The 18,018-nt window shown below is 39.8% G+C and overlaps 1 protein-coding gene across 2 annotated transcripts in view; it reads left to right on the top strand.

Moving 5' to 3' along the window:
- Nucleotides 1-1,351: 1,351 nt before the first annotated feature.
- The window catches only part of SUDS3 (SDS3 homolog, SIN3A corepressor complex component), a 50,818-nt gene continuing 34,151 nt past the window's right edge, over nucleotides 1,352-18,018 (top strand). The window contains exons 1-4 of one of the 2 annotated variants that reach the window (XM_056821661.1): nucleotides 1,352-1,815; nucleotides 8,992-9,061; nucleotides 16,127-16,182; nucleotides 17,775-17,846. In XM_056821661.1, the coding sequence (XP_056677639.1) occupies nucleotides 1,806-1,815; nucleotides 8,992-9,061; nucleotides 16,127-16,182; nucleotides 17,775-17,846 (208 nt within the window). In that variant the 5' untranslated portion in view covers nucleotides 1,352-1,805. Of the gene's footprint in view, nucleotides 1,816-1,956; nucleotides 2,274-8,991; nucleotides 9,062-16,126; nucleotides 16,183-17,774; nucleotides 17,847-18,018 lie in introns of those variants that run through there. The other variant, XM_001362838.4, reaches the window with a different exon arrangement.

The following is an 18,018-nucleotide window of genomic DNA, read 5'->3' as shown; positions in this document are numbered from 1 at the left end:
TCTGTCAAGTCAAATAGCATTTTATTAAACTCTCATTATTTGCCAGGCCTACTAAAAACTGGTGCTACAAAGAAAGGGAAAAAAAATTCCCTACTCTAGGGGAAGTGTTCACAATCTAATGGAGCCTATTCTGGGCTTTGTTTTTTTCAAAGAGAGCTGAAATGGATATAAAATAGAGATAAAAAACCTGGGAATATCTGCCTCCTCAGGTGGTGGAGGGACTGTGAAGAGAAAACAGTCAAATACACTGTAAACTTTAAAGTGGTATTTTAATGTCAGTAATTCTTTTTCTCCGTACCACTGTCTATTAGAACCCCCTTCCTCTTTGAGGAGCAAGAGGACAAGTCCTTTAAGAGCCCTTTCCTTATTGGGTACTCCTGCCAATAATAATAATGATGATAACATTAACACTAGTGATAATTGATAATATTTATATGCTATTTACTATGTGTCAGGCATTTTGCCAAACGCTGTACAATTATTTGATCTTCACAATAAGGGGATGGGAGTAGAGTGTTGCTATAATTTCCCCATTTTGCAGATGAAGAAACTGAGTCAGGAAGTGACTTGCACAGAATCACACAGCTATTAAGTGTCTGAGGTCAAATTTGAACTCAGGTCTTCCTGATTCCAGGCCTAGCACTCTCTCCACTGTGCCCAATAACTTTGTATTTGTTCTGCATATAGCCTCTTCATTCTTTGGCTCACAGTATATTCTCAATTTCCTTTGTTATGAATATGATTATCCCCTCTCCTCCCTTATTATGCCAGTGTTTATCTTGGGTCCTAGTTTTTCTTAGCACCTGGCACACAGAAGGCAATTAATATTTGCTGGTTGCTCTTTCCTCTAGATGGTCTCTAAGGTTCCTTCCAGATCTACAAAGACTTTCAGACCTGGAAAACATATTTTTAGACCGGTCCAGTCCAGGAGTTACTAACCTGGACTCTGAGTGACCTGCCCCCACAAGCTCGCTTGTGCTTGCTTGCTTCTTTTTAATACCCTGACCTTCTGTCTTAGAATCAATACTGTGAATTGGTTCCAAGGCAGAATAGTAGTAAGGGCTAGGCAATGTGACTTGCTTTGGGTCAGACAGCCTGGAAGTGTCTGAGGTCAGCTTTGAAGTCCAATCTCTAATCCTGGCTCTCAATTCAGCGGGCTACCTAAGTTTCCCCCCCCCCCCCCCCCCCCCCGCCCCCCATTCTTTTCTAATTATCACAGATCATATTCATTCATTCATTCGTTTTAGCGCTTGGAGATTTGCAAAAAGCCCCTGACAGTGCTCTTTGGAGCCTCACCCCAGCGCCTGGAGAAGGGTACTATGGGAATTAGGGCGCCCATTTTACACATTAGTAAAGAAGTGCTAGAGGCATTTAGAGTTGGGTCTAGGCAGCTGCAGAGGGTGGGTGACCACCTCGGGCCCACCACTCCAGAACCCCGCCAACAGTCCGAGAGACTCGCCACAGCCAATATCCTAGAGTCTGTTCCCTTTCGTCCAGAAAGTATTTGCACTTCGAGTCCCGGGAGCGGTGGGGAGGCCACCGTGGTGGTGGTGGTGACCGTGACTGTGACTGTGACCGTGACTCCAGCACGGGCTCCGGCGCCGCCTCGCGGTCACCTGAGAAGAAACGTTCCTGAGCTCAGAGGAGGGAGTGGCGTGGAGGGGCGGAAAGCAGGAGAAATGGGGTCCTGCCAGTTCCGTGGGGCGCCGTTCGCTTCGCCTGCTCATGCATATTCATGAGTCCCCACCCCCGGGGCTGCGGGAGGCGTCAGCGCGGACTCAGCGGAGCTGGGAGAGAGACGCGTCATGAACTCAGGTAGGGATTCGAGGCCTCGGACTCGGCCGCGGATACTTTTCTGGGTTGGGTGGGGCGGGGCAGGGAGCGGGCGGGATCAGGCGCGCTGCGGGCAGCCCGTGACCCGGAAGCAACCGCGCGAGGCCCCCGTTGCCGAGCGCGAGCGCCGGGGGCGGAGCCTGGAAGTATCGGCGGCGGCGGCGGCGGCGGCGCCTGAGGCGGAGGCGGAGGCGGAGACGGAGGTGGCCGCTCCCTGGTCTACCTCCGCGCCCCCGAGCCAGAGGCCGACGCCTCCCACGGGCAGCCCCGGGGCCCCGGCGGCGGTGGCGGCGGCGGCGGCATGAGCGCGGCCGGGCTGCTGGCCCCGGCCCCGGCCGGAGCGCCGCCTGCCCCGGAGTACTACCCGGAGGAGGAGGAGGAGGAGTTGGAGAGTGTCGAGGACGACGAGCGTAGTTGCCGCGGCCGCGAATCCGACGAAGGTGCCTCCCGCCGGGCCGGGGGAGGGGAGAGAGTGAGAGAGGGACTGAGCGGAACAGTCAGCTTCGGAGCCGGCCCCAATGCCTGCCGTGCGCTCTCCTAGCTGCGGGCTGAATTTAGCCTTTCTCTCAGTGTGACCCAGGGACTCCAGGGGTGGGACGGGCTACGGAGTCCAAACTTTATATTTATGATGCGGGAAATGTCAAGGAACCCCAAGCCAGAGCCCTTTGGGGGGGGGTAGGAGCCCTTAAACTTTAGTCCTGGGATCTCTGGATCGAGACTAGACGTGAAAGGGAGGGCCTCGGAACTTGTCCCACATCCCTCGTTTTACCGCGCAGGAAACTGAGTCCCATCATCTCCCCCAGAACTCTTTGTTTTCAGCCAGTTTAACTCTAAAACTACTTGTGTGCCCCTCTATCTGCGTTTATTAAACATGCACCTCCCCCAGCCCAGCTGGCACTTGGGCTAAACTTTGGGAATACTAATAAAAGCAAAACAAAGGACTAGCAGCCCTCTAGAAACTTACATTCTAATGGGATAAGACTACACACAAAAGGGACCTGAAAAGGATGGAGGTACCTGCTCCGAGCCCTCCCCCCACCCACTACTTGTGTCTCTCCAAATTACTTTGTATTATTTCGGTTTTTCTACCTATGGTAAATATCTGAAGGAAGGTATTTACTTTGTATTCATTATGTATAACATACTGTTTCCCTCCGTAGAATTAGTCTTCCAGTGATATTTATTTATTTATTCAGCTCTTATTTTCTTAGAATCTTAGTATCTCATTCAAGGCATTATTAGAGTGGTAAGGAATTGGCTTTGGAGGTTAAGTGACTTTCCCAGGGTCGCACCTGTAGGAAGTGTTTGAAGCCAGATTTGAAGCCACTGCAGGACTGGCACACCAACCCACTACTTAGCTACCTAGGTGCTACCTAGCTGCCTTTGAACAATCATTTATTCAAGGTCCTACTGTATATCAGGTTATGGGGATACAAAGATTGTGTTGAGGCTTTTGGAGGACCTTTTTTTAAGAAAAAAATGCTTATGGCATGGGCTGACTTCAGATCCTTCATAGCTTTGTCCCTAGACAAACCTCTTAACTCCCTTTGCCTAGCCCTTATCTCTCTTATGCCTTTGAATTTCTAATTCCGAAGGTTACCAGTTTTGGTTTGTTTGTTTTTTTGTTTTGTTTTCTAAACCGTGGGAAACTTTTTAATGGCTCTGTGGATTAAGCAGTGGATTTGGAGGCTGGAAGAGCTGGATTTAAATTTGGTCTTTCCTTTCTGTTTGACTTCACTTAACTTTGAAGACGCTTAAATTCAGTCTGCCTCTGTTTCCTCTACTGTAAGATGTGGACAATTATTCCACTTACTTTCATCTATAGGTTACTGTAAGGATAAAATTAGAAAATATTTATAAATATGCCCTCCCACATAGATGTAGGTGCCTTATAAATGCTGGCTATTATTTTTATTTAATAGGTATATGGGAGAGGTGCAAATATTCAGTCCTCTTGAAGCTGGAGATAGTGGGTGGAGTTGGGAGAATCTGGATTCTAGCAATGCCTGACCTGACTGTGACTTCTAGCTAGCCACTTAACCTCTATGTGTCTTAAGGAATTCTTAAGACTTAAGTTGTAGGAACTGTTTATGGTGCTTTCTGTGCTTGTGTGAGCTAGTTCTGTTATACTAAGTAAGAGCCCCTGCCCTTTAGGAGCTCACTTTCCTTTGCATTATTGGCCAAGAGGGTGTCATCTATGGGAGTACTCAATACTGGTCCTTTCCCAAATTCCTGGAATCTTGCCAGCTTGGAAAATGTTGAATAAATACTTTTTGAATAAGTAAACTTTTTTCATACTTGAAGGGCTTTCACCTGGAAGTGGGACTGGATTTCTTCTAGTTGAATTCTGTTTCTGATACTTAGTGGCTATGTGACCCTGGGCAAGTCACTTAACCTCTGCCTACCTTAGTATCATAAAATGGGGATAATAATAGCATGTCCCTCAAAAGTGTTATTATTTGGATCAAATGATATCAAACACACACACATATACACAAATTGCTATACCACCCTTAGACTTTTTGCTTTAAATCTTAACTTTAACACACTCTATACAAACTAGTTATTTTGGGCCACAAAAGACAGAAGTCTGAAGTGTCAACATGGAATCAAGAAACCCCAAACTTGTAGCCTAGTAAGATCTGATGAACCCCAAATTTTAGGACTAAATTGTAAGTTGTAATAAGCTTGTACTTGTTCCCTGTTCCTGAGAGAATCCATCCTGAAGGGAATCTCAGGCTAGCAGTTTCAGACTGAATAAGGGACCCTAAGGTAAATGACAATCCCTATTGGATGGGCCCAAGCCAAGTGACCCTTCTTGTCTCCAGAAGCCCCTCGCACTGTATCATACACTTCTTTTGATGATAGAACTCAGGACCTGCAACTTATGAGACTGACTCGCTAAAGAGTCACTTGGCTTGGGCTTAGCCCCCACCTGAAGTGGAGTGATAAGGGCTAGGCAATGGAAGGTAAAGAGACTTGTCTAGGGACACAAAGCTAGGAAATATCTGAGGTCAGCCCATGCTATAAACATTTTTTTTTCTTACAAAAAGGCCCTCCAAAAGCCTCTTAACACAATCTTTGTGTCCCCATAAACTGATATACAGTAGGAGCTTCAATAAATGGTTAGAAGCTGTTACATAAGATCCTTCTTATGACTAAAGATGTCCAAGGGTGGAATACTGCCTCTAGGGTATCCTTTAGAAGCTGGAACATTAGAGGTCTTCCAGAAAAGACTTTGGTACCTCTGTTGGTTATGAAGGATAGAGAAATTTTTCATTTAGAGATAGATAGGTTGTATCTGTTTTTTTTTTTTTGAGGGTCCTTTCAATTCTGATATTTCTTGCCAATTTTGGGGAAGAGACCTTAGCAATCATAGGATCATGAAGACTAGAGCTATAATAGCTCTTAGGTACCTCAGGTTATCACCTCAACTCCCTTGTTTTGCCAGTGAGGAAAGTGTTAACACCCAGGTTAAGTGTCTTGTCTAAGGTCAGTCACACAGTTAGGAAATGGCAAAATTTAGAATTTGATTCTACATTCAGTGAGGTCATTAGTATGACTTAGTACTTAAGTGATATACATGCACTGGACATTTTGCTGGCCTGGTTTTGGTATCATCTCTATTCCTCTCCCTGAACCCATCTTCTCCCCTATTTCCTGGATAATTGACCCACCCATCTGTGTTCATTAGTTCAGAGATATTTGTTACTCTTCTCCAGAGTCACAGCTAAAAGAAACATTTAGTCTAAACCCTCTTACAGATGATAAAACTAAATGAATAAAAAAAATTGAAAAAGCAGAACCTTTGCCTTAGGAGCTTATATTCTTATGGGGGAGACAATACATGAAGAATGGGAGGTGGGGAGAATTTCAGAAGAGAGACCATAGCAATTGAAAAGGATCTTAATGCCCTCATTTTACAGATGAAGAAACCGAGATCTGTAGGTGAAGGGACTTGTTCAAGGTCACAGGTAGTAGTGGTAAAGGTGGAATTTGAGCTTGTTTTCTGTAATTCCAAGTTGTACTCTTTCTAGCACCCCACTGCCTCTTAGTGAGAAAGTCACTGGGATAGTGAGAACTCATCAGAAGGCATGATTGGCATGCCCTATCCAGGAATAGATTGTTGATTTGGCTAATCTTCTCAGAGCAGGAAATGGAAACTGATGGGGTGATGGCAGGGAGGTAGCTAGAATGCAAAATATAGTCAGGCCTGGGGCCAGCTAGATGCCAATTAGGTGAGTGGTGGGCAGCAGGGCAGGAAGATTGTCAGGGTGCCACATGGCTGCACCTGAGGCTTACAAAGGGCTTCTAGTTAGTAGTAGCACAATTATGATTTGAATATGTCTTTTGAGTACAAATCTAGGATTCTGTCCTAAATTACATGAACTCATTTTAATAATATTTCTATAATAATTTATAGTTTTTTGTAAATGAAACTACTCTCAGAGGTAAGTAGAACAAGCTTGCTTATTCATGTTTACATATGGGGACATGCAGAGAGAAAGGATGTGGTAGAGACTGGTAGTGTAATGGAAAAATACCTGCTCTGGCTTCAGAAGGTAGATTCTACTGCTCTTTGTTGCTGTTAATGTTCTTAAGCAAGTCACTGTACCTTGAAAGGCTTCATTTTTCCAGGTTGTAAAATTACTGTTTTCTAATGAAATATTTTCTAAGCCTTCTTGTTTCTCTGAATCCTGTGATTGTGTTTTAATCAGACTGTCTTGGGTAAAACTCTGAGGGCATGGACAGTTTATAGTTGAACCCCAGGGCACTTAGGTGCTTAATGAATGCTTATTGGCTGGTATTAAAGCTGGGATTGCCCTTTTTCTTACTCTTTCCATTATTTTAAAAATCTTACCACTCCTTAGTTGGGTCCACTTCCTCCCATAATTCTTGGGACTGGGATCTCCCAAATGCACTTTACAACATTATTATATATATATATATATATATACATATATATATATATATATATATATATGTATATATATATATATATATATGTATATGTATATGTATGTATGTATGTATATATATATATGTATATATATATGTATATGTATATCGTCAATTTTGTATAGCAGTTACTCATGTGTCTCTTATCCTTCTTTACTATATTGTGAAAATGGATCTTATTTTCAGATGCTTATTAAATTCATTGAAATGAAACCTGAAGTGAAAGAGAAACCTAGAGGGAAGGGTCATTTAGTCTATGAAGCTTTCCTTAAGCCCCTATTATGTGCTAGGCTCTATGCTAAGCTCTTTTGCTACAAAACAAAACAAAAAAACCTCCAACACCCTTCCCCTCCAATCAAATCCCAAAACAAAATCCAGTTTCTGCTCTCTAAGAGCTCAGTTTAATGGGGGTTTTGCAAACAGTAAACAAGAGATAGAATCAGAGGAAAGGCCTAAGATCAAGAATGACCAGGAATAGTTTCTTGCAGAAGGCGAAACTTCCAGGTAAGACTTGAAGGAAAGCCAGGAGTTAGAAGTGAGGATGCGCATAATGGATGTGAAGTGAAAAGTGCTTGGAGTCAGGACCTGAAATGTTGTGTGTGAGGAACTGCACAGAGATGTATGTTTCTGGTTGGCTGTATAGATAGAGAAGAGTAAAGTGTCACAATATTGGAAAGTCTAGAAATTAGGGGGGGGGGACAGAAGTAGGGTGGTGAGGATGCTAGTGGCTTTTTAAAAAAACTATTACCTTCCGTCTTTGAATCAATGCTGTGTATTGGCAATGGGGTTAAGTGATTTGCCCAGGGTCACACTGCTAGGAAATGTCAGAGCTGGGATTTGAACCCAGGACCTCCTGTCTTGGGGATTCACTTTAAATCCACTGAGCTGCCCAGCTGTTCCCAAGCTAGTGTCTTTTCAAAAGGGGAAGAAAGGGAACAGAATGTATCTAGGCATGGATAAGTCTTACTGGTCCTGGGGAGAGAGGGAGAAGAGTGCTAGAAGGAACTTGGGAATCTAGAGTGTGCTAGGCCAAATGAATGGAGTTTAACTGAGTGGAGAAAGACGGCTGGAACTCGGCAATGCTATAAGAGCCTTGCCAGAAATATGGTAACCGGGTATGTTTGTGTGTGTGCAGAAATGGAGTAGGAAAGTTGAGTCGACTAGTTGTATTGATTAGCTTCACTGCTCCTCAGTTTCCACAGAATTTAGGCTTATGCTGAATTTGTGTTGTCAGGAGATGTGGCTTTGATTGTTTCCAAAGGGACATTTGTTCATTGGCAATACTAGGACTGCTTTGGGCACTGTGGTCTCTTTATTTTACGGCTGGGCTTACTCTTAAAATAGCATTATACTAATTTTGTAGAGCAGATTTTGGTAGGAGGATCATGCCTGCTCTTAACTGGAACATCAAACAATTTATCTAAATGGCCAGGAGGGGGAGCAATTATATCAGAGCTGAAGTCTGAACAAAGTGATGGTCTGGTGAGGTATAGAAAATTTTTGCCATTTTACTTGGTCTAAAGAAACTATTCATAATGACATGAACTAATTTAACTATTAGTCTTGTTACTTTCTCCTTAACATCCCCCAAAGCATGAAAAGATATAAAAGGGATTGTAAGCTATATAAGGCCAATAAGGGATTGTTTGTTTCTTGCACTTGTATCCCTAGTACAAGGCCTGGCACATAGTAGGTATTTCATGAATACTTATTGTTTTATTGATCATGGATGGGTCTTAAATGCTGGTGTTTTACTTTTGAATGTCTGATGTGAACTTATATGGCTCATAATTCTCATGTGAATTAAAAATGTTTATGCTGGTGTGGACTCCCTAGACGACTGAAGGTTTTCTCTAATTGCTTTTTAGGGGGCTATTTAAGTCCTCGTTCCTTGGCTTAGCTCTTCTGTTGCTTCTGCCAGAAGGGGCAAATTTGTGCCTGGCATTTCTGTTCTTGAAGTCACTTTCTATCCCCATTTTCCTTGTCACCATTTCAGTTCGAAACAGACTTAATAACTGCTCTGCAGCCAGGAGTTTTAGGGAAGCTCTGACACAAGTTTAAAAGGTTCATAAAAGATGGCTCTTAAATACTTTGAGTCTGCTTGCTGTAACTGCCATAAACAATTAAAAGAAAAATAACCATATCTCTGTTTGCTGTTGTTAGTTCCAGCTAATAATCTTTCCTCTACCTTTCACTCAGATACTGAAGATGCTAGTGAAACTGACCTGGCAAAGCATGATGAAGAAGATTATGTTGAAATGAAGGAACAGTGAGTAGTACACAACTTCTTTTGTTATTGTTTTGGTTTTTCTTTTTCCTGTGGTTTCCTATTGTATATGAGGAACTTGGTGAGTTTGGTGTGGGTAGCATGTGTTTGGATTTAAAAAAAAGAACCTTCCAAAGGCAGGGAAATTCCGCTGTCCCCTCCCCCATGGGAGCATAGAATATTAGAGCTTTATCTTTATAGATTTTCTTTCTAATATCCCTATTATATAGATGAAGTAAGACCCAGAGTAACTAATGACTTCTCCAAGGTCACATAATCAGTATCTATATATTTGTTTTTTCTTGCCTTTTTTTTTTAACATTTAGTTTACTTTTCATTTGGAGGATAGAAGCAGAGAAGTCATCCTGCAACATTGTTCTCTTCCCTTCTCGATTAGAGGATATGATATAGACTAGTAGAGTGAATTTTTATCATCTAATTCTGCTCATTACATTCAGGTAGGACCCAATTGAAATCATCCCAGAGTAATTTAAAAACCTATTCTGTTTTGTAAAGGCAGAATGGAATTTTGGTCTCTTTCAGTAATCTGAGGATATGTGGACAAACTTTACTCAAGAAAATTATCCACCTGTTTAATTAATCTACCCTCTTTACTTCCCCTACAGCTCATTTTCTATGTGGACCTGGAGAAGGGTTACTCACCATTCTTCTATTGTACTAATTGTTCCAGAACTTCATAGAGATTTGAAGGATTCCATTTCCCTTAGCTTTCTTTAAGTTATATGCCATTTCCTTTCACTTTCTTTCAAAGATCCTAATTATGATCTCTTTGTGGTCCCTGTAGATTCTTTTCAAATCTGAACTATGCTCAAAACTGTGTATTCCTTTGTATCAGAAGTTCTTCATCCTTTTTGGGTCAGAGACCCTTTTGTCAGTTTGTTGAAGCCCTGAGGATACCTTTCCAGAATAGTGGTTTTAAATGCATAAAATAAAGCCCAGAGGATTACAGATCTCTTTAAAAAACAAGCTCACAAGCCTGGATCCCAGCTTAAGAACCTTTCCTTTATATTATATATCTTTCAGGCTGTTCTGCTTGTGTTTTTATCCCAATATCATTTTTTAAAAATCAACAAAACCCTATGTTTAGTGCTTGTTACTCTTTGGATACCTTTTAAATTCTGATCCTGAAATCTTTTTATATTATATTTATATATAACTAGTAAACATCTTTACTGGGCATAATTCATGCTGAAAAAAAGTGGACAGAGTTTGATGATCTTTTCTAATATTTTCAGCTTTTGTTAAGTACATTTGATCTCTGGCATTTGTCCCTTGAGCTAGAAGTCCAAATTCCATTTTCAGATACCACTCTTTTCATTAGCTATCCACTTCTTAGATTAGTTTTTCTTCTGCCACCTTGCTATAAGTGGTACTTCCAGTTGTATTTCCCACCTTGGGTTCTCAGTAAACTTGTTTTCACTCATTTCTCTGATCTACCCTACCCTGTCTCAGAGACAGTGTCTAAGTCACTAAGCTCAGGGATGATGCTCTCATCCCATCATCCTCATCCATAAAATAGTTAGGGAACATTCATGTGTAGTTTCTCTTCTCTTTACATATCCCTCAAGTTTTGATAAATCTAGATAAATGCATGATTATATTAAAGTGATTGTCCTCTGTCAGTATAAGTGGTAACCCATCCCTTCTTTCTTAGACTTTGAGATTCTTGTCCAGGTCTTCCTATAAATTATTTTAGAAGAATTTACTTTATATATTGAAGACCATTTTCTGTGTGTTTAAAGATTTCATGGGTATCAGTACTGACTATCTCCTATCCTTCATTTTTATTCCATGACCAGCTTAGTTCCTGGCCATACCTATCCTTGATATGGTCGTTATTTTCACCTAATTTTTCACACACAAATCTTGTTGGTCACATGCTGGCTAAACTTAAATGGTCTGTGATGCATCTCTCCATTGACTCTTGAATCATGTGCATCTTTGATTATTCTCAGATCATGTTTTTCAGGATTGGTAGTCAGCCAGTTAGCATCAACACAAGAACATCAGTGCTAGAAAAATGAGCTTTTATAACTTGGAGTAGCATGGGGTCACTGAACTGTGCTATATACTTTCCCAAATGTGATCCACTCCAATTTCTTCCTCCTCTTTAATTCTGGGCTCCACTCATTGGCTTGCTACCTGTAGCTTTTTTTCCAAGAAAAATATGCTGATTTATTAACTTGAGGCAGTGCCCATCTAAGTGCATTTCATGATCTTGGTAGCACATATATTCTGCAGTCCTGTGGATTGTCCAGTGTAGATGGCTAGGCTGAGCTTTTTCATGAGATTATAGATCTTACTGAGCAGGCTCTATATTTAGTCAATGTAATGTCATCAACAAATCACCTTTAGGAGATGTCCCTGTCTCTAGGCAACCCTTCTTTTGTTCATACCTGGGACAGCTAGGTGGTGCAATGAATAGAGTGCCAAGTCAGGAAGACTCATTTTTATAAGTTCAAACCAGATCTCAGAAATGTCCCACCCTTTGTAAAAATTTCATCCCTTTGTGGTTGCCATAAACTGTAAAAATTAAATTAGTTTCTAGTAATAGAAATATTATATTTTATGAGGTTTATTAAAGGTTATTCAAAATCAAGGATACAAAATAATAAACCACGTGTCTAGACTGATTAGCCCATTCACAGTCTACTTACTACATGTTGCAATGAGTGGAGCCCAGAATTAAAGAGGAGGAAGAAATTGGGGTGGATCACATTTGGGAAAGTATATAGCACAGTTCAGTGATCCCATGCTACTCCAAGTTATAAAAGCTCATTTTTCTAGCACTGATGTTCTTGTGTTGATGCTAACTGGCTGAGGACTAGAGGAGGAGAGAACCGTGAGCATAGAAGAGGAAGAAGAGGCTCTTGGGAGGCAGAGAGCCCGTTAAATACTAAATTGTGATCTTGCCCAGGTGGAGGCTCAGGTGAGATTATAGGAAATTCTGGGAAGTACCAAGGACTTGTGGGGATGGAAGTCCAGGGTTCAAATCTCCATTTTACACCTTGGGCAAGTCACTTCATCCTATTGGCCTTAGTTTCCTCATCTATAAAATGAGCTGGAGAAGGAAATGGCAAACCACTCTAGTTTCTTTGCCAAGAAAACTTCAAATGGGGTCAGAAAGAGTTGGACATAACTGAAATGTTTGAACAACAATGTAGGAATATGTGATCTGACCCAGCAGATTCTGTGACTGCCATACCTTATTGGTGAGACAGTCCCTTCTCAGAAAAGTCTCAAACCTTTAGAATCTTGGTGATAGCCACCCCTTCCTCCCCTCTGTCCCTTGGGCACTACTTTTTAGCTTTCTTGCATCTTAATAAGGATCAGATCTCACCACTTGCCCTGCTGACACTTTTGCTTCTCATTGAAGCTTTGTTTTTGTTTCCTTTAAGAATTTAATGCTTCATTCAGCCTTGTGTACTGGACATCTCTTGTGTGTGTTTTCACTTCAGGCCTCCACCTGATTAAAACTTGCATAGCCAGTCACGTCCTCTTCCTAACTGCATACCCCTCTGAACCTCTTTTTCTTAGTCTCCTCTTATGGATGCAGGGCTGCAGATAGAGGTGAATGTTTGAAGGTTCTGGCTTTGGCTTTCAGAGAGAGATTGATTTTCTTATTGGAGATCATGACTACAACTTAGGCTTCTTTGAATTCACCTTAGTGCTCTCATGGTTTTATTCCTGCTCTTTACACTGAATTGGTATGAAGTCCTCTGCTTTTGATATGATTCTCCAAAGCAGCATTTTGTTCTTGTGCTTTTTGCTCCATTCTTTTGTTCCCTTTTCATTGACCAAATGGAACTTTTTTTTGCCTGTAGTAAGACACAATAGCTTTGTAGCCATAAATAAATACATTTAGATACAAAAAAAGAAAAATTTAAATTTGAGTGTATGTGAAATATTAAATTATTCTTTACAATTTATCATTACTAAGTTAACATACATTTCTGTATCAAAGCACAAATTTCATCAGTATATTTGTACCTCATGACTATTACTGTATTTAGAACATTAATTGATGCTTAATAATGGCCTTCTGTTATCATGAAAAGGATAAACTTTCAGTATAAAACATAAGAAGCTCATGGAAGTAATTGATTTTAAAATTAAAACTTTTAGTGCTTAAACCTTTAGCTGTCTTAAGTGACTAATTTGGAATAGCTAAATTGTTTTTCATAGAATAATAAATTCTATGAAGAAGTAGGGTGATGTAGTAGTTAGAGCGATGACCTTGGCATCAGGGAGATCTGTGTTCAAGTTCTGCCTCCTGTATTACTTTTACCTCTTGGCCCATTGATGTTTAAGACAATTGCTAAATTAAATTTTTCCTCCTCTAGGTCATTATATCACTTTTTGTTTTTATTAGGGCCTCTTTTTTTCCTCTGTTTTAATAGTCCAATGTTATTCTTTGTAATAGAGAACAATCAAACTTACCCACATCTTACCCTAAGTAGGGTTATAGTTTCTTTCACTTTTTAACAGTCTTAAGCCTTATGCCCTCTCTACTTCCTCTTTATTTCCCATACTCTAGGACATATTCTAGGATGCTGCTTTTGCTACCATAATTTTTAAAAAAGCTATCCATTTTCCACATTTCCCAGATTATTGGTCATTGTGAATTCTTCCTTCTTTGATCAGATTTCTAGTCATTTACTGCATATTTCTTTCCTGTGATTCTAAATCACTATCAAGGTTCTTTTAATATTTTCAGACTCCTAGTTTTATTTCTCTTAGAGATTGGTTCTTGTTTTTTTTTTTTGGTCCCCCCTCCTTTTGTTTTGTTTTTGTTTTTCAGAGAAGTATGGGTAGTTTTATCTTTGATATCTATCAATCAGCATACATTTATTACTTACTATATGCTAGGTACTAAAAAAAAAAAGGTTAAAAACAACCCTTTCACCCAAAGAAACTTAAATTCTAATGAAGTGAATAAATAGGCACAGAAAATATCTAGAGTTGTATTTATTTATTGTTTGGAGCCTTTTATTTGGTCATTTTTAGTTTTTTATAAGACTATTCACATGGGGGTTTCTTCCCTTTTCCTTTTTTCTTGTTCTGTGATTTTCTTTGACCCACTGGCTTTGTTTTTCATCAATGCAGTACAGTCATAGGATTTATTCAGCTATCTTATTCAGTGACTTGTCAATATATGGAACAGTTTTCTCCCTCCAAACTTTGGAGCTCTTGGAGAAGGGGAAGGGAGAGGAAGTATATGTGTAAAGTCGTTTTATTCTGTATAAAATTATAGTGCTCAGTCTTTTATTTAATCATGACTTCTCTGTCCTCTGGGAAATCTGCTACCATCAACCTTACTCTTTCTCACATCTTAACCTTCCATGTGAATTATATCACTTCTTCTCCAGTGACTGTTGCCCCACAATTTCACCTAGCTAGCTATTTTCGATTTTCACTCTCTTCCTTTTAAACATTGTCTCCTTATTCCCACAAAAATTGTCCCCTGTCTGACATCATTCCTGGCTTTGGAGGTTCCATTATATTGAGATCTTTACAGAAAGTTCTTATCTTCTCAGCTTCTCACTCTAGGAATCCTGTTTTGTGTATATTAGTGTACCTCCTTCCAGACATGAGGTGCATGCTCCCAGAGCCATGCCTGAGAGGAACTGTAGGGTTTCAGCCTGTTTTTCCAGCTGGTATTCTCTATAATTCAGTCTGTTAACAATTTGAATCACTGAAATCTTGCTTCATTATTGAAATGGGTAATGTTGAAATTTTGAGTCAGATATTTCACATTGTATACTAAAGAAAGATTTCCAGCACTTGATATTACTTCCCTAACAAGTTCCTCTGAACATTTATGCAATATTTATGTAATTTTCATATTAGCAATCATTCAAATTTTTGTGTTCTTTAGATCAGGAGAGAAATGTTATATAAATTCCTAATGTCTGATAGATACAGTGGTAAGCACTTGTATTTTTGTATCCCTGGAGCTAAAGATCCTTACCTGACTAAAAAAAGATGGTGGGGGCCAGGAGTGGCATTGGTGATTGGGGTTTTAGTAATATATGAGAAGAACATTATTCAGTTCTGTTCGGTTTTTTCTCTGCAATTTTGGGGATGTCTTCAGAGTACAAATGGAGTTATTTATTGGACTGTGAGCTACATGTGAAACCTACCATTTAGAAAGTCAATTACACACTCTGGCAAGTCTATCGCCCATCAGGTGCTAGGGAAAATAGCACCTCTCACCTTCTAAGGGAAGCTTTCTTGATTTTTGCTTTTTTCAATGTTGAATGTTCCTTTCCAGATAAGACTTGATCTGGTTTTAAATGAAAAAAAAAAGATTATTTCTGATCCTTCCTTAAAAAAGATTAGTGTGGGTTATTTAGCATAGAATTTAAATACTTATAGTCTATTTGGAACATACCAAAAATGTCTGTAAAGAGCCATAATGTAGTTCTTTTTGAGTTTATAATCTGTTTATGAAATTGGCATAGTAGTTATGTTTCATACTAAAGTGGATAGAAATAGTTGTGGTTGTCTTCATAGTGGCTGGGTTTTCCCCACTGTTCAGTTGCTCATTATAGTTGGTGCTTCTAAGCCTATCTCATGATGTCTCCTTTTTGGCATATACTTGCATTTTGCTCATCTTAATCATTAATGTTTATTAAAGTTCAAAATACTAATAGCCCTTCAGGTTTTAGATGAAGTCACCAGATTTGCCAGAGTTGGATCCAAAAAATAGAATATAGTCTGAGGAAAAGATTAATAGATTCAGAGCTGGAAGGGACATTAGAGGTCAATAATAAGTTCAACCCTTTCATTTTACAGGTGGGAAAACTAAGGCACAGGTTAACAGTGTCCTCCTTGTGTATGTCCCCATCTCCTAAAATGAAAACCTTAGTATATTGACAAACACGTTAAGAAAAACTGGAGAATTGTTCTCCTTCAGATAATGACACTAATGAGATTCTTATTTGACTTCAGGTAACTCCTGTGTGTTTGGGTAATATGTGCCTTGTATTCCTCTCAAGCAGTTTTTGTATTTCTTTTAATGCCACTTTAAAAATTTCTCTATAGGATGTATCAGGACAAACTGGCATCTCTCAAGAGGCAATTACAACAACTGCAGGAAGGTTGGTATGGTTTAATGTTTTCCATTGTTGAATACACCTCAAAGTACTATAAATTTCTAACCACCTACAGTTAATTTCTTGTTGTTGTTTATTTTTCAGTTGTGTCCAACTGTGATTTCTTTTGGGGTTTTCTTGGCAAAGATATTGGAGTGGTTTGCCATTTCCTTCTCTAGCTCATTTGACAGATGAGGAAACAAAGGCAAGCAGGGTGAAGTGACTTGCTCAGGGTCACACAGGTAGTGTCTGAGGCCAGATTTAAATTCAGCAAGATAGGTCTTTCTTTTTGATTTCAGGCCTGGCACTCTATCCTAGCTGCTCAGGTTTTCTTCATAGAAAATTTTAAATCTTACCTAGCTTTCTGTGGGCTGCCTCTCTCACCTTTGGATTACAAATTTCTTCTGCTATTGCATCCTGAGTTGATGTAAATGTATTTTGATATTTTAAAAATAATACACATTTTAATTTCTTGGGCCCAGTCTTTTTATTTTATTATTGTGGATGACCTCCCAGTGTAATAATACTTTACTAATGGGGATCAAGAACATATCTGTAATTTATAGACCTAGCGAGTTATCTGAGGTACTGAGGTTAGTTGACTGGGTCAGGGTCAGTTACTAGTATGTGTGTATCAGCAGTGCCAAGGCTGGCTCTAGGGCAGTGATGATGAACCTTTTAGAGATTGAGTGCTCAAACTATGCCACATGTGAGCCCCTTGCCTTACCCCAGACAGGGGAGGTAGGGAGTACTCCCATTAGGCTTTTGGGCAGTGTCAGGTCATGTGAGAAATGTCCTTTGGCGTGCATGGAGAGAGGGAAGGGAGTAGTCCCCTCTGGTACTTGTGCCGTAGGTTCACAATATGGCTCTCGAGCATTCTGCCTATCTTACTATTAGTACAAGGGAAACACAATGTGGGTAAGTCTGCCAATTTCAGAATGTCCCAGTGCATTCTAAACCAAGTACAGAAGAGTTCAAAATTAGCTACATTAATACTTCCCTTCCTTGTTGAGATTTGAGTAGAATACTCATGATTGGCTCTATGTTGTGCCATCAGCACACAGGTGCAGTTGCCTTCTCTTAAATGCATTTTGGTTTTTCCTCAACAATTTATCCTTCAAGAAAGACCCTTCTTGAATTTGGTTCCATAGTGAATAATTTAGAGGGAGTTACTAGTGTAGTTAAATGTTTAGGTATTTAAATATAATGAAAATATTTAAATGGAAAGGAATTGAATCCAGTTCAGGGAGGGGTTTAATATATGCTAAATGCAGTTGTATGAAGGATTCCAAAATCAGTACCCAATGTGAACTAAAGAAAAGGCTTTTATTTGGAAATAAACCTCCTTCACTTGAAGTGCTTAAGCTTCTACCTTTCACAGTGAGAATTTTCTAGACACTAGTTTTATATTTTTAATGTATACTAATTGGTGTAGATTTTTTTTTTGCCTTTGAGAGATCTCACTTTTGGGTTGCATCTTATATTTGGGAGTGACTATTTCAAACTATTTCAGTGCTTAAATAAAAAATTAATTTTAAATAACAAATTTTGAAAGTAGATTGATCTTCCATGTAAACTTTGTAAATTATTTACATCAGGTACATTACAGGAATATCAGAAAAGGATGAAAAAACTGGACCAGCAATATAAAGAAAGGATACGAAATGCAGGTAAGGAATTAGAACATTTTCCTGAAAATGAAGCACTCTCTGCCTGTCTTCTAGAATTAATTATTGGTCTAAAACTGACTGTCTGGGCCAGAGTGATCAAATATAGGGCCACAGGACTCCTAGCCATCTAAACACAATGTATGTAGGAAATATTTCATAGAATAACAACATT

The sequence above is a fragment of the Monodelphis domestica genome, chromosome 3, assembly GCF_027887165.1.
Source record: "Monodelphis domestica isolate mMonDom1 chromosome 3, mMonDom1.pri, whole genome shotgun sequence".
Classification (NCBI taxonomy): domain Eukaryota; kingdom Metazoa; phylum Chordata; class Mammalia; order Didelphimorphia; family Didelphidae; genus Monodelphis; species Monodelphis domestica.
Note: the sequence above shows the minus strand (reverse complement) of the source record. Positions and strands in the feature narration are given on the sequence as shown.